At 44.0% G+C, this 14670-nt stretch overlaps 1 protein-coding gene across 8 annotated transcripts in view; it reads left to right on the top strand.

Moving 5' to 3' along the window:
• Positions 1 to 13680, top strand: part of ALPK2 (alpha kinase 2) — a 100466-nt gene extending 86786 nt beyond the window's left edge. For 5 of the 8 annotated variants that reach the window (XM_074995719.1, XM_074995716.1, XM_074995717.1 and 2 more), the window contains 2 exons: positions 713 to 761; positions 12339 to 13679. In XM_074995719.1, the coding sequence (XP_074851820.1) occupies positions 713 to 761; positions 12339 to 12555 (266 nt within the window). In that variant the 3' untranslated portion in view covers positions 12556 to 13679. Of the gene's footprint in view, positions 1 to 712; positions 762 to 1617; positions 3971 to 12338 lie in introns of those variants that run through there. The other 3 variants (XM_074995721.1, XM_074995723.1, XM_074995724.1) reach the window with 3 other exon arrangements.
• The last annotated feature ends 990 nt before the right edge of the window (positions 13681 to 14670 follow it).

The following is a 14670-nucleotide window of genomic DNA, read 5'->3' on the forward strand; positions in this document are numbered from 1 at the left end:
TTTCCTGCCCTATACCTGCATATTTGCTCTGAGGAAGATGGCGGCTCCCTGTGCCGTCATCTCTGCCCAGGACAAGTGCACAACACAGGGCAGGACATTCCCCATAAAGGCTAGTAGAACAAAAGTAGGGGTAAAAGCAGGAGATGCAAGGGCTTTTCACCAAGAGTTTGATTTAATACCTACTGGTCACCCAACAAACTAAACAGAGCAAAGACTGATGGAACATGCTGATATTCAAAGTGGTTGTCCCCCCAGAATACATTGTAGTGGCCTCCACTCTGGTCCCCAAGTCCCCCTCCCCGCCTCAAAAAATCCCAAGCTCTAGGAACACCGAATGACCTTCACTGTCACCTTGCAGATGTAAATGTTTTGATGCTGGATTTAGATGTCCCTTTAAGAAGCCACAGTTAAAGTGCTCCTCTCAGTTACCCTCCAGCATAGGAAACATTCCAGAGTCTTGGGACTCCATTTATCATTCTGTTTGTGACTCACTGGAATAGTACTGACTGCTGCTGGAACCATACCGACCAAAAACCCTATGTTTGAGGGGAGAAGGTTAAAATATGGTCACTACACAGAGATGACTGAAACAAATAATAATCAATAAAGAATACCTAGCTGTATAGAGAAGGCTATAAATCTGAAGACAATCTTTGAAGGCCTGTTTTAATGCAAGCTCCCTCTTTTTTATTTTATTTTATTTTTTTGGAAGGTGTAGGAATGAAGTTAACTGACGTTGGCATAGCAACATTGGCCAAAGGGTGAGTGAAAGATTTATTTCTCAATGGAATATATTTGCATTGTGCTTCAAAATCCTGACAGTGCTAACCCAATGGGAGTTGGTGCTTTGAATGTCTACTTCTCATCGTAACGTTAGGAACTAACATTTACAGTGTGACTTCCGTTAACCTCCTTGCATTCGTAAAATATTAATAGGAGCCTTCATATGAAGAAAACATATCCATTTTCCTCTTTAAAGGAAAGCAGACATACTGGAAATTTTTCTCTGTAGAATTACTCCATAAACAATTTATCTCGGAACAAATAAGATGTTATTGGTGTTCCTCGCAGATATAATAACCAAGATTTTCTTGTCTGTTTGTTTTTATCTGCAATGCAATACAAATCAATAGAACAGTCAATATTTAATGTTTTAGTTCCTATCTTACCTGTAATATAAAATCATTTAAAAAAATCAGAGAGAAATGATGATTCAGGGAATGGGCAATGAGATACAAGCCTACATTTTTAAAAGTGATTTAGTGTACCCGTCTTGAGATACTTTATGAAGTCTTGATATTCAGAAGTGCTGAAGAATCACCTTCTCAAAATAAGGCCCCATATGGCACCTCAGTCTGAGCACCTAAAACTGAGGCCGGGAGAATCTCTAGTTCCTTTTGAAATGCTTGTCCTGGGTCTATTCAAGGTTGCTTGCTTCAAGGTCATCCCAGCCCGTTAAGTGATTTAGAATTGTAACTATCTGATGGTTGTTGAAAAAACCAATAGAAACATGCAATGTCCCTGGAGTGGGTTGCACCAACATGAAGTTTGCACTTGTTGGCAGAGGCCATAGATTGAAGGGCACTGAAACAAGGTGTCTTCCTCTTTAAATGCCAGGGGTCTGAGGCCACTCAGCCAGCCCTGTTCAGTTCTCAGACCCAGCTGGGAAGGGAACAAGTGATGTGATTCTAGAAGTCAGCAAGTGGCTCCAGTCAGAGGAACTGTGGGTGACAAGTGGGATCTTGCAACAGTCACTGCTGCAGTAGAAGTAAAGGAAAGGTCACTCTCACCTTTCAGCACTGCGGGAGACCCAGGGAAGACTCTAGGAGCTGTAGCCTGTCATAGGCAGAACAACCTTCTGTTTTGACATTTTTGTTATGTATCATTTTGAAGAGTGAAATGGTTTTATTGAAGAGATTCTAGCATGGCAGAGAGTCATGGGCTGAGGAGAAAGGCTGGAAGCCTATAGATATTGTAATTATTATAAATGTCATACCAAAACTAAACATCCCTTCCACTTCTGCAAACTGTGGCACCTTGTCTTATATATAATACCCCCTCTAAAATTTCAGACTGTGTTAATTATGCCCAGTCTTCCCGCACCATACTCAGATGCTTCTTGCAGTCTTGACTGTATTCTTGCAACCATGCATGGCAAATGGGGGGAATCCAGTGCTGTTCTAGCTAGGCTAGTAGCTCATTTAAGGATTGGCTGACATATATTTATTTCAGAGCATCCCCCACCCCTTCTCAAAGGCAAAAACCTCTTGGAGCTGCCAAACACCATACAAGGCATTTAAAAGCAAGCTGTATCTACAATTATTTTAGAAACAGATGTTCTGAGGAGACAAATATATAGAAGCTGACATTGAAAGTAAAAGTTTAGCCCATTTATGTTGTAAATTCTTTTCAACTTCTCCCACACTACTACTAATTTTTATCCTATAGAATTGTTCATGTATTCTATAAAACACCAACAACTAAAAATGCAAGCCCCTTTAATCCCAATGTGGTGATAACCCATGTCAGAGTGTGGGAACTCTGGGTGAAATCTCAGCCCCACTGACTTCGGTGACACCAGGATTTCACTGATTTTTTATGAGGTCTTCTATAAAGCATATACGAGATTTGCTTCCCTTGGACTGTAATTGGTCCCTCTTACCACCGTGACACCCTTTGGTGCTAAGTCATGATGTTTCAGGGCACTTCATCTGTAGCATCCCCCAGAGCCCATTTTCTTAGCCCCACAATAGATTCTCTCTTTCAAAGTCTTTTAAATTCTACCCCTTTCCAGGGTAAAAAAGTTCCAACTACAACAAGAAGTCCTGTGACACCTTATAGATGAACAGATATTTTGGAACATAAGCTTTCATGGGCAGAGACTTGATTCATCAGATGCAGAGTAACTCAGCTACCTCTCTGATACTAAGTTCCAACTGTAAATCTCAATAAAACCACATGAATAATTCTTCTGCTCTCCTCAGGCTATTGCGACATTCTCTGCTTCTTAGCTCCTATTGCTGGGCCCTGCAGAGCTTCTCTTAGGCTGCTTCCTCCCAGCAGGTTTACCCCCATTACCTTTCCTCCCCAGGGACTCTTGCAGATTCCCTCAAAGATATCCCTGTTCCTTATAGGCCCTATCTCAGGGCTCTTTCACAAGAAACTAACCTGCTACCATTGGGTATTTTCCAACCACACTTCCTCAGACTCTTCACATGCACCTCTCTTCTGGGTCTCCTCCCCAGAAAGAGTTCACACGTCTGTTTAAGTTGTCCTCTCTTTGCTCCTTGACAGCTGAGGTGAATTATTATAATTGTCAGCTTCAGCTGCAGAATAGCTGTCAGGTGACAGGCAAGGCCAAGCCTCGGTTGCCTTAAGGAGCCACCCAGCCTGTGGCAGTGGCTTAACCATTCCACAATTACATGACCTCGCCTTCTGTCTAGCGTTCCCTGTAAGCTGTGTGCTTGGGTGGCCACCCAGGAGAGATTCAGATGCCCACTCACTGATTAGCAGAGCACCCACCGCCTGCAGCATGTGGTTCTACTGGTTGTGCGCATCTGCACATACCTTGGTGCATTGCTTCTGTCATGGAGCAGAGAAGCAGTGCATAATCCACCAAGTTTGGTGTTCCATCTCAGACACTGGCATATACCAGATGATTCACAGGAAAGTATAAATGCCACATAATGGACATCATATGCAACTACTCCAGACAATTAGTTGCTGACTCGTCTCCAGGAGCCTGATTACTGTTATCCCTTATGCACAATATCTTGCAGAAGTGAGTTCCGCAGCTTAACCATACATGGGGGGAAATCACAAATTTCCTCTTTTTATTTCAGTTTGATATGTGATTCATCTACAGAGATGTCTAGCAATTCCAGCCTTGCCACCCATAACTGCTTTGAAATTTTGCACCAGAGAGAGAAGAATATTCTTTTCAATATTATTTTAACAAACCTGTTATTTCCTCAGTGAAGCCATACTATTCTTTTCTTTCACTTCATTGTATGTGTTGTCATAGTTCTATTCCCTTGCATCCTTCTTAGGTAGAAGCTTGTGACAACGCTTTAAGTTGTATTCTTCCTTGAGAAATCTGTACAAAAATATAACGGATCTCAGCAATATGTACAAAGACAAATCTCTTTATCAACTATGTGGTTCTCTATATGCCAAAGACACAGAAAAAACAATTCCTTTACCCCTTCTTTTGCAATAGCCTAGAATATTCTAGGAAAACCTTTAACATTTCAAACCTGGCACTTTTTCAAATTTTAAACAGAAGGGTTTTTTGTTTTTTTTTTGCATTAGCTCCCAATTGAAATTATTTGAATTAGTCACTCACCATCCAACTAGGAAATAAAGAAGTATAAAAGTTTCAATCATGTAACACTGTGCACTAGAAGCTGATGATTTATAGGAATACTTTAATGAATGTTATTATACAACACGCTATGGGAAATTATGCTGATGAAAACCCATCTGGGACAAAGAGACAGGAAGATGAGGTCAGGAAAAGAATGTGCTGTGAAATCTCATCTAAGGATCACCGCAGACAGACTCTCTTTGTCTTAAGCAACTGCTACTGAAATTTCCAATGACTTTTGTTTGACTCGTTATTTCTACAAGCTAGTAGATTTTTCTGGTCCTGTATTTTGTACACATCATTCGTCATTTACACAGAAAAGTTGCCTCTGGCATAATTTTTCTCAGGATGATTTTAAACCACGTTGGGATGTACAGAAGAAAACAAATAAATAGGTAAATTTATCCATGTCATAGCTTACTACTAATGGTAACACAATGAAAACAAACAAGTGAGATAGAAAATCCAATATATCCAGGAGAATGCACACAGTCATACTAGGTTATTATTCTGATAAAGATTCTGATATTTTTGACTGTAAGATGGAGATGAAATTAAACCATTATATTAATGTAATAGCTGATGGAAATTCTATTATAGTCATTAACCTGTCTTTGCAGGGAAGATGGTGTTTTCCACATCCAATTTATTTGGAAAATTTTACCAGAATCATGGCTGAATGGAAACCCTTTAATAGAATTTCTCTTCAGTTCAGCAATAAAAAGCTAAATGCACTCTGACAACACAATGATTATGATTAGCAAAAAATAAAACCTGCATTGTAGTGCTGATATAATTAAGATGAAAAGTACTATGTCATGCTGTACAGTATTACTGATGAATTTATAAAAGCTGATATTGCAAAAGTCAAGAATTATTTTTGTTCATTTAATTTTTGCTGCTAGTATTACTTGTAAAACAAGCAGACGGTACATCTACCAAGAGACAGCTGAGATTAATATTCTGCATAACATTTCTAACATTGCCCACTGCCATTAATCTTTTTGTAAGCCGGAGTGCAAGGATCAAAGAAGTTAGAGTCTAAACCACAATGAATTGCGCTGTCCAGAATTTAATTGTCTATTCGCCTCTTGATATCCCTCTACCCTGATCTCCAGCTGCCGCAGTTCACCATTCCCAGACAATGGGAGCTGCAAGAAGTGGCGGCCAGCACAGCCCTGTGGGCTGAGTTGCTTCCCGCAGCATGATCGCTGCTATCCAGATGCCATGAGCCAGGAATAGTGAACCTCAGCCACTGGGAGCTGCAGGCAGCCTTGCCTGTGAACGCTCAATATAAATGAACTCTCAGGGCCTGCCAGTGGACTATGCTAATGGGGTGCACATAACTGTAATGCCGCTGGAGTCAGCGAACTGGTCAAAATGTGTTGGGTGGGCCAGAGGGCTGTAGTTTGGGAACCCCTGGGTTAGATGCTGACAACATTTAAACACATTTCGGATTAGGTATTGCTTTGTGTACCTCACATGCCTGTTTTATCAATGGAATGAAAAGGCACAAAAGCACAAAGTTATTAATCCATTTGTAGTAGAAATGGCTGTGATAAATTTTGCACCACTAGAGGGCAAAGTTTTATTGGAAATAGAAAGCCAAACCTTGAAAACATTTATAATTAACCATTGGGGAGCACTAAAGTCAGCAACTTAAAGTTTGTAAATATGATATTGGAGTCAGCTCTTTCATAGATTTAAACAAACAAAAAGTGAAATACAGTGATCTAACTTCTTCGCAAGTATTCATACACATTTTAGATTACATGTCAATTACCAAGGAGTAGCCGGGCTTTGCAAGTACCATGAAGGAAATGAGATTATGACATGCTTTTTTTAACCCCATAGCCATTATAATTGAAAAAGCGTCCAGCTGCCAAAAGTAGAATCTAAAAATCCCTCCATGTTTTCAGGCATGGAGAGCTTTGGGATAGACCTCTGAAGAGAGACTGCAGAGCAGAGTTTGAATCTGTATCCAAATCCCAACTGCTCTAGATTTGAGGAGTTTTGGTCTGGGCTTCTCCGTAAGGTGCATTCATCTGTGATCTAGCTAGTTAATTAATAACACCTGGTATGTTAAACAACAGATTAAATGTTCTTTCAGGAGCTTGGAAAGGTCATTCAGTGCTGTTGAACACACAACATAAGAAGGCAACATAAGGACGTTTCCAAGTGAGAAGCCATTTGCTGATACAGACCTCCTCCCCCATTACATGTACCCACAAGCTATAACAGCAATAGGATGTTTGAGTAAGCCTCACTCATCCTTCCAAGCTTCAGCTAGACTATAGCCATTATGACGCTGCAGAACTAATGGTATATTCTAGACGTGTCAATGAAGGGAGGCTCTATACAAGCACTGAGGTTCAAACTGTAAAAATTTGGTCTGGATTTTTATATACCAAAAAAGTTGGAGCTTCTCAGAACCAAAGTTTTAAATGCTCTCTTCCTATGATGATGGATATGGTATAAAGGGATAACTGATGATGCATTGTAAAGATAGGTGCTGTTTACAAAATTCAGCTCCAGACCAAGATTTTCAACCTCTCACCCTCCAAAATGTGGTAGTGTTTGGATCAGAGGGGCAGAGTTGATTTCATCCCATCGCTACTTCCAAAAGTAAACAAAAGCCAACTGTGATAGAAGAAGGGGAATGGGGATATTCTTATTTGTGAATCAAGCTGGTGGAACAGTATTAATCAGCTTTTTAAACTTGACAAAACATTGGCCTCATTCCAAACTCTATCTTTTCAAGCCAAAATTATCTCCAGTTGTTAAACTATTGGTCTGAGTACTGCGTCATTAATAAACTTGTTGCAAAGCAAGAGTGCAAGAAAATGCATGTTAAAAATTCCCAACACCAGTAACACAATTTCCAGTAACGTTGCTTCCAGGGAAAAAGAAATAATTCTCCCTTCTCAGTGTGAAAAATAGGCAGCATCTGTCAGGGGGAAAACCCACCACATTCATGCCTCAGAAAATGGTCATTTTGCCCAGACCCACAATAGCATTCTATCTCTCTCATGCACATGCACATACGCACACACACACAACCTATAATTCATGGCAGTGAAAGCTATCAGATCGCTAATGGCCCTGGAGATTCCTAAGCATTTACATTTCTCCTCGCTCAGTAGAACAGCAGCCCACTTCAGAGTGGAGCAGAAATGAGGCCCCCTCTTTCAGGCCTGCAATGGAAAGAAGATATTTTAAATATTAAAGCAAGCAAATGTTATTCAGAGGCTCTCTGCATCACAGAGGCACATTATTCACTCAGACACCAGCACCTGGATCTCTGACATGTACAGTGCTGCAGCACGCAGGATAGTAATACAAAACAACTATAGAGAGAACAGGTTTGAACTAAAGCTCATTGAATTGTTTGTTGTAACTAATAGTCCCTGGGAATGTGGCCTTTATTTCCACAAATACCCAGTGCTTGGATGAATATTCATGATTAAACCCCTAATGGAAGGTAGAATAGGGCTGGCCCTCAGACACAAACAAAACACAACAAAAGGAGAAACGAAGCATTGTCTCTTTAAGGCATGCACTTTATGATCAGGAGCTGGTCTGCCCTGGCCATTTCCAGAGCCAAGTCCAAGGTTATCCTCAGCTTCATCCATAGGAGAAGCTCTTGTCAATGGCAGGCAGGCTAGTGAGAAGCACCATCCTGTGATGTGACTGAAGCACTTACATCATGTAGATTCTTACCCTAAATATCTGTTCTCATGTCAGGTAAAACTCACCAAACCAGAGTGGTTCTTTTGCTCTGATTTGGGTCGACAGCCTTTTCTAGTCTTGTTTCTTTTTAGTGTGCGTGAGGCAAATTCCAAGGCAGGCTGAAGACAAAAACCGATAGCTTCAAGTTGCTAAAATAGACTTTCCTGTGTGGCAGGACACTTTGTTCTAAAACCCTCCTTTCTATTAAAAAAAAAAAGATCAAAATGTCTTTCAGTACCAGATATTATGGCCACATGCCTTTCTAGCACCAATCACCTTCTAGACTTACAGGACAAACAAAGTGTTTACAAGTCATTAAGTTGGTCACCCACTCGTTGGAATTTAGGGCAGGAATAATGGCTCTCATCAACACAATTAAAACTATTAACAGACTTACATTTCATATTTCTAACTTCACATAGGAGGCCCATCCGTACCTGCACCGCAATAGAATATACAGATCCAGCAGAAGGCAACATTGCAATTGATAGGTTACATGAGGTATTTTATCTAACGCATCCCTGAGTAATGCATATTTATATTCCTAAGCAAATTTTCATAAACCATGGATGGGGGGGACTGTCATTTCTCCCACTGAGATTGCTTCCAGAAGGTTGGACAACGTCCAATGCAGGGGCAGTGTTTTTAGAAATTTGCAGCATACTCCAGGTGGCTTCGAGGGCTAGCTGGAGGGAAAAGAGCTATAGTGCAGCATGTGCCTGGCTGGCTGTCCCTGACCCCAGTCCTTCCACACAAGTTCCCACCCCTTCCAGGAGCACAGAGCTAGTCCCATACCTTCTTGCCCAGGGACCTGGCAAATCTGCGACCCCTCCCCCCCCCCCACCAATCTCTACAGCACAAGCTGGAGTGCCAGCTGCAGCCGATAACTGAAATAGAAATGTCCTCTTGGGGCTGGGTGCAGATACACACAGACCAATGGTTACGTACACTGAATGAGAACATGGGCAAAAGCAACATATGCCGTAGTATGCAAACAGGCATTGTGGAGCAATTGTACTTGAGAGGGTGAGTCTGAGTTGCATTTCCGTTAGGGAGCCCTTCCTGGGACCACACAGCTATCCGCCAAATCTTTGTTAGCGATGAGAATAATCTCATTCTCTGGTCCCTTTAAGAGTCCAGTGGAGGATTCCTCTGCTGCCAGTAGACAGGGTAATTAGCATCTCTAGAGCAGAGCTGGCCCACCACCTAGTTCACTTGTCAGGCAGATAGACCCTCCCCTGACTGGCTTAGTGGGGCTGTGTTCACCGCACAGATAAAAGCAACCTCGATGTAGAGCTTTATGCACTAAAACTAATGAAAAGAGAGAGAGAAAAAAAAAAGAAAAGTCAGTCAGCTCCAATTTTAAGGAAGGGGCTGAGATTGTAAAGGTGCCATGAGAAGACAAAAATGACCAAAACCACAAAAATGAAAAAGCAGAATTCAGTACTGCCCTCTCCTGTTGAAGTTGATCAACATAAAGGAAACCAATACTTTCACTTATAAAGAGGAAGAGGCTTTGTTGTCCTCTTTCCACATACATTCAGGGCGGCAAGAGCGTGTGTACGTGTGTGCATGCATGTTTGTGTGTGTTTAAACATACAGACTACAGCTAAACTCGAAACATCTGTTGACAGACATGTCTGTCGGAAGAGATTTATTGACAAAATGTCTGCCGACAGAGTGCAGCCATACACTAAACAAAAGAGCGATCCACTCTGTTGACAGAGTGGCTGGACTGCCCGGCTGCACTCTGGACAGAACAGCCAATGGGAAGCACAGCAGACAGGGATGCCCAGTGCCCTAGAAGTCATGTCTGCCTAGAGAAGCCCCCCTCCCCCCCCCCCCCCGCACCCCAGTGGCTACATAGCTTTTTTTGGTTCACAGAACCTGTTGACAAAGGCACCCTTCCTCCTCTGGGAGAGATACAACACTGCCGGCAGAAGTGCTGAGTTTTGTCGACAGACTGGCGACAAAAACGCATTTTGTGCGTAGACGTGCAGTGAGTTTTGTCAACAGAACTGTGGTTTGTCAAAAGACCTCACTAGTGTAGTCGCAGCCATAGAGTATGTATTTGTGTCTCCAAGAAAGCAAGGGAGCCTGCAGTATGAATTTATTAATATGCAGAAATGCGTAAGTTAAATTTTTCAGTATGTTTAAAAAACCACAGGATGTGTGTGATCCATCAAAGAGTTTTTTCCACCCTATGGTGGAACTATGTGTTCCATCATGATCTGACATGTGGGAGTTCCCAGGAGGCCTTTTCATCTCATATGAGATTACTGCTGCTAGGAAGGCAGATAGCCTGACATTTCAACCTCCCCATTCTGTCACCTTAAAGGAACAATGCAAAATCAACATGCAAAATGGAGCAGTTAGAGGTAACCTGAGAAATATTGTCACCCTGCCTTAAAAAATAATGCTTGGTTTCTGTGCCACACACTGCTTATCTCCTTTGGTTAATTTTATTCTACAAAGCACGTTATAATAGACAGGCCCATCCATTATATGGAGTTTGGGCTTTTCCTCTTGCAGCAGGCAGCATCTTCATTAGCACTAGGTTGCCAGGGTGAAAAATGAATTGTCCAGAACTCATTAGGCCTGTACAGTACGTTGCAGCTCAGACGTTTTCATTTTTATAACACCAGAAAAGTTAGTTCATGCACAGCTCCCACTGTGCTAATGTGGATAACAGGACAAAGATTACTACCGTGTTTGACCTTTCAAAGAAGAGGAGACCCCCCAAGAAGGAGTGTCTCTGTAGCAGTGTGTTTCAACTCACATTGTATTAATGTACTCTATATGCTATAACACAGTGGTGTCCAAAAGGAAGACCCCTGATTGTTAGGGGGATAGGGTGCCAGCTAGGCACTTCCCCACCCCAGCCAGGCACCCTATTCCCCTGACACTGGTGACTCACCAGAGCCGCTGCCAGAGTCGTGCGGCCGGAGCCGCCCAGCCCCAAGCCACACAGCCCCCAGAGCTGGTGTAGCAGCCTGGCAGCTCCTTGGGTGTCGTGTGATGACGGTGGCGGTGGCAGCAGCTGAGGAGCTAAGGAGCTCAGGCACCATGTGGCTGGCTTGGGGGCCATGCAGTGGGGCGGGTCCTTGGGCGCTGCGCCATACAGCTCTTGGGGCTGGGCAGCTCTGGCAATGCGGCACCCAAGGAGCCGCTGTGTTACTGTGCAGCCCCTAAGCCAGCCTCATGGTGCCCAAGCTGCCATCCTGCTGCCTGAGCTGCCTCACCAGCCCACTGACCCACATTTGCCACATAATGCTTCCCCATTCACCACATGTGGCGAACAGGGAGTGTATGGGACACTGAGGCTATAACACATTAATACAATGTGAGTTGGTAGATACTGATACAGATACACTCCCTCTCAGGGGTCTCCTCTCCTTTATATGCTAACCCTACTCCTGTTATCACATACAAAATAAAAAGATGGCCCCTGTCCCCTGGAGTTTACAATAGAAGCCAAACAGCATAAAATGGATGCAGAGATGGAGACAGTACAAGAAAAGACAACATTGGTCAGCTTGGAAGGCTGTGGCCTTTGCACCTTACCTTTGTGTGTGCTCAGTAAGGACAGTCCTTCAGAGTAATAAGGATGACACTGAGCCATGAATGTATTCTCTTCTGATGTGCCCCAAGCACTCTACTCTCGAGTTTTTGTTCATTTACAATTTTTTCTAACTACAAAGATTGTTAACTGACAATTACATTAACCAGAAATTGACAGCTTAGATGGAAGAGAAATAGTTGGAACAAGGGTCTGCCTCCTGAACTCTGTTTTCTTCTCTGCAGCTGATGCACTGAGTGGCCTTGGGCAAGTCATTTAACCTCTCTGTTTTGATTTACCATCTATAAAATGGAGATAATACTTTTCTCCTTCAAAGAGCGGATGAGAGACCTGTTAAATGTTGTATTGTTATCAATAAGGCCAACAGAGTTGGCCAGGCCTCGGGGCAGGGCCTCAGGTAGAAGAGGCAGGGCTAGGTATAATCTTCCCCAGGCAGCCCTCAGGTCTTCCCTGAGTGCACCAAGCAAGCTCCAGCTGTGATTTACAGGTTGTGGGATTCTGGTAGCTGTTTGAATTGCTCGGCCCTGGAGCAGTTGCCCCCCTTGCTACCCCCCCAACCCCCTGTTGGTGGGCCTGAGTGTTATCCAAAGTCACACTGTAGACCTGTTTTGAAAAATAAAGTTTGAAATCTTTTTCTTTTTTTGTTCTTCCTCACTGCTGCAGATACAAAGGGTTTAAAGGCAACTGCGCCATTTCCTTTATTGATCAGTTTAAAGCCCTTCACCAGTGCAATAAGTATTGCGAGATGTTGGGGTTGAAATCCCTTCCAGGCCGGCGTCTAAAACCAAGGAAACCAAGCGCCGTGAAAAGCAAAGTCCCTCCCAACTCACCTAATGTACAGAAAGGAGTGGCCACCACACAGGCAACCAAGACAACATAGACTTCCAGTCTTCAGCAGACCTGAAACAGTGCTCCACTTCACACAAGCTCCTCTCTAGCAATGCACAGGTGCTGAATGACATGACTGTGGATTTAGCCTGAGGCTTCTGCATCACACCACAATTTTGAAGCCATTCTCCAACAACAACAACAAGGAAACCAGCTGCATCTGTGGCTTAGCACACCGCAATTGAAAAGCAAAGTTGTCAAAGCCAAAGAAAGCTCTCTGCCAGTGTCTCACTTTCAAGTATTTGTACATGTCACATCTGTGTATATTTGTACACCCTGTGTCCTGGTCTTGGTGCAGGAGATGGGGTGCCAGAGCATTTCTGGGTCTTCATTCGCAACTCCTGCATTTGTATACCTCTGATACTGTGGCACGCAGCAGCTTTGTAAAAATAAAACTACTCATGCCATCACTCAGTAAAGCTTTTGGACTAGAGCTCAATACCGACTCTGGGGTCAAGGCTATACTGGCATAATTGCTGTATTTCCTGACTCTTTGCACAGTTATAGCCCTTACAGTACTCCCAGTCCTTGTCCTTTTCCCAGTGAAATTCTTTTTAAAACAAGAGAAAACCATGTGGTTACTGGGAGCCTTGTGCACACCAAGGACTAGCTCGAGCTTTTAGCCACCACCAGTGTAGCTTCCCTCATAAAGTTCAGTCAATGCCTCATACTTTCCAGTCCACAGAATTTTCTTTCTCCCTAAGGCTCTGACCCTGCAGTTGGACCCCTCTTGTATCCACTCGGATCCTGTTGCTAATTGGGCCCCGAAGCTGAAGCTGCAGGTGCTGATGACCATAACTCATACAGAAGTCACTGGAAACTGAGCATGGGCAGTAGGCAGCATAGCTTGATGTGGCCCTGACCTCACTCCATTGCCAGACTCGCTGCTGCCTACTTCTGGTTCCCTTTGCCCTCTTCCATGGCAGAGTCTGAGGCTGCTGGGGCAGGCAGGCCGAGGGTGCTCAGGCTGCAGCCACTCTGTGCCACCCACCCGTCTGCCTGACCATGCTGGCACCATGTTGCCTTTCCAGTGCTGGGACTGGAGGCTTTTCAAGCATGCCAGCCACCTGACACACTGGGATTGTGGGGGCTGAGTGCATGTGGGAGGGCAAGGGGGTAAATGTGCTCTGGGTGCCAGTGTGGGGGGGCACAAGGGGAGAGGTGTGGCATTGGGCAGACAGGGGAGGACTGGGAAATAGCTTCCCCCAGTAGATCATTCACCTGCTGTCCATGGAGCTGAGGATGTTCAGCACCTTGCAGAACTGAGACCTAACTGACCAAGTGTGAGAGGGCACCCACCCCACACAAGGCCTGCAGGGACTGAAGGGCCAGGTCAGCCTATTAACTGCCCAGGCTGCATCTGAAGGAGATGGAGCAAGACACCAATGCAAATGGGCTCAGCTGGACAGGAAGAGGAAGGGCCTGTGTGAAGCTCAGGAGTGATGAGCAGCAAGAGGCTTCAAGGAAGTAGTCTGCTTACTGGTGGGCAGCCTGTAGCCTGGGGGACCTTTTGTTTATCATGGCCCAAGTGCAGTGTTGCCAGATTCCTCTAGCTTCTATCCACATAGGCGTTCTTCCTACTGGTATTACTGAGCAGACGCTCATGTAGAACAAGAGCATGTGACGTGAGGTGGACTTAGACAGCTCCCAAAAGTGACTGGCAAACCCCTCTGGCCCAGCTCCTAGGTGGCAGGGCCAGGAGGTTCACCATGCACTGCTGCATGCAGGTACCACCTCCACAGTTCCTGGCCAATGGGAGCTGCAGAGTCCACATTTTGAGAAGGTGCAGCATGGAACATGCTGGATGCTTCCAGGATTGGTGTGGAGCCAGGACAGGCACAAATTCTGCATTAGCTCTGCTGCGACATTGGTAGTGGCAGGGGCCTCTGGGCCCTTTTAAATCACCTAGCCCCCTAGGCATTTGATTCCTTTATATGCCCCCATCAGCAGGCCTGGGTGTGGAGAGAGAACAAGAAACCATTGTTTTATCCCTTCACATAACATGAGAACTAGATGTCACAAAGTGAAATTAATAGGCAGCAGGTCTAAAACCAGCATAAGGAAATACTGCTTCATATATTATATGTCAACCTGTGTAATTCATCAC

Source organism: Carettochelys insculpta, chromosome 5, assembly GCF_033958435.1.
Source record: "Carettochelys insculpta isolate YL-2023 chromosome 5, ASM3395843v1, whole genome shotgun sequence".
Taxonomy (NCBI): Eukaryota; Metazoa; Chordata; order Testudines; family Carettochelyidae; genus Carettochelys; species Carettochelys insculpta.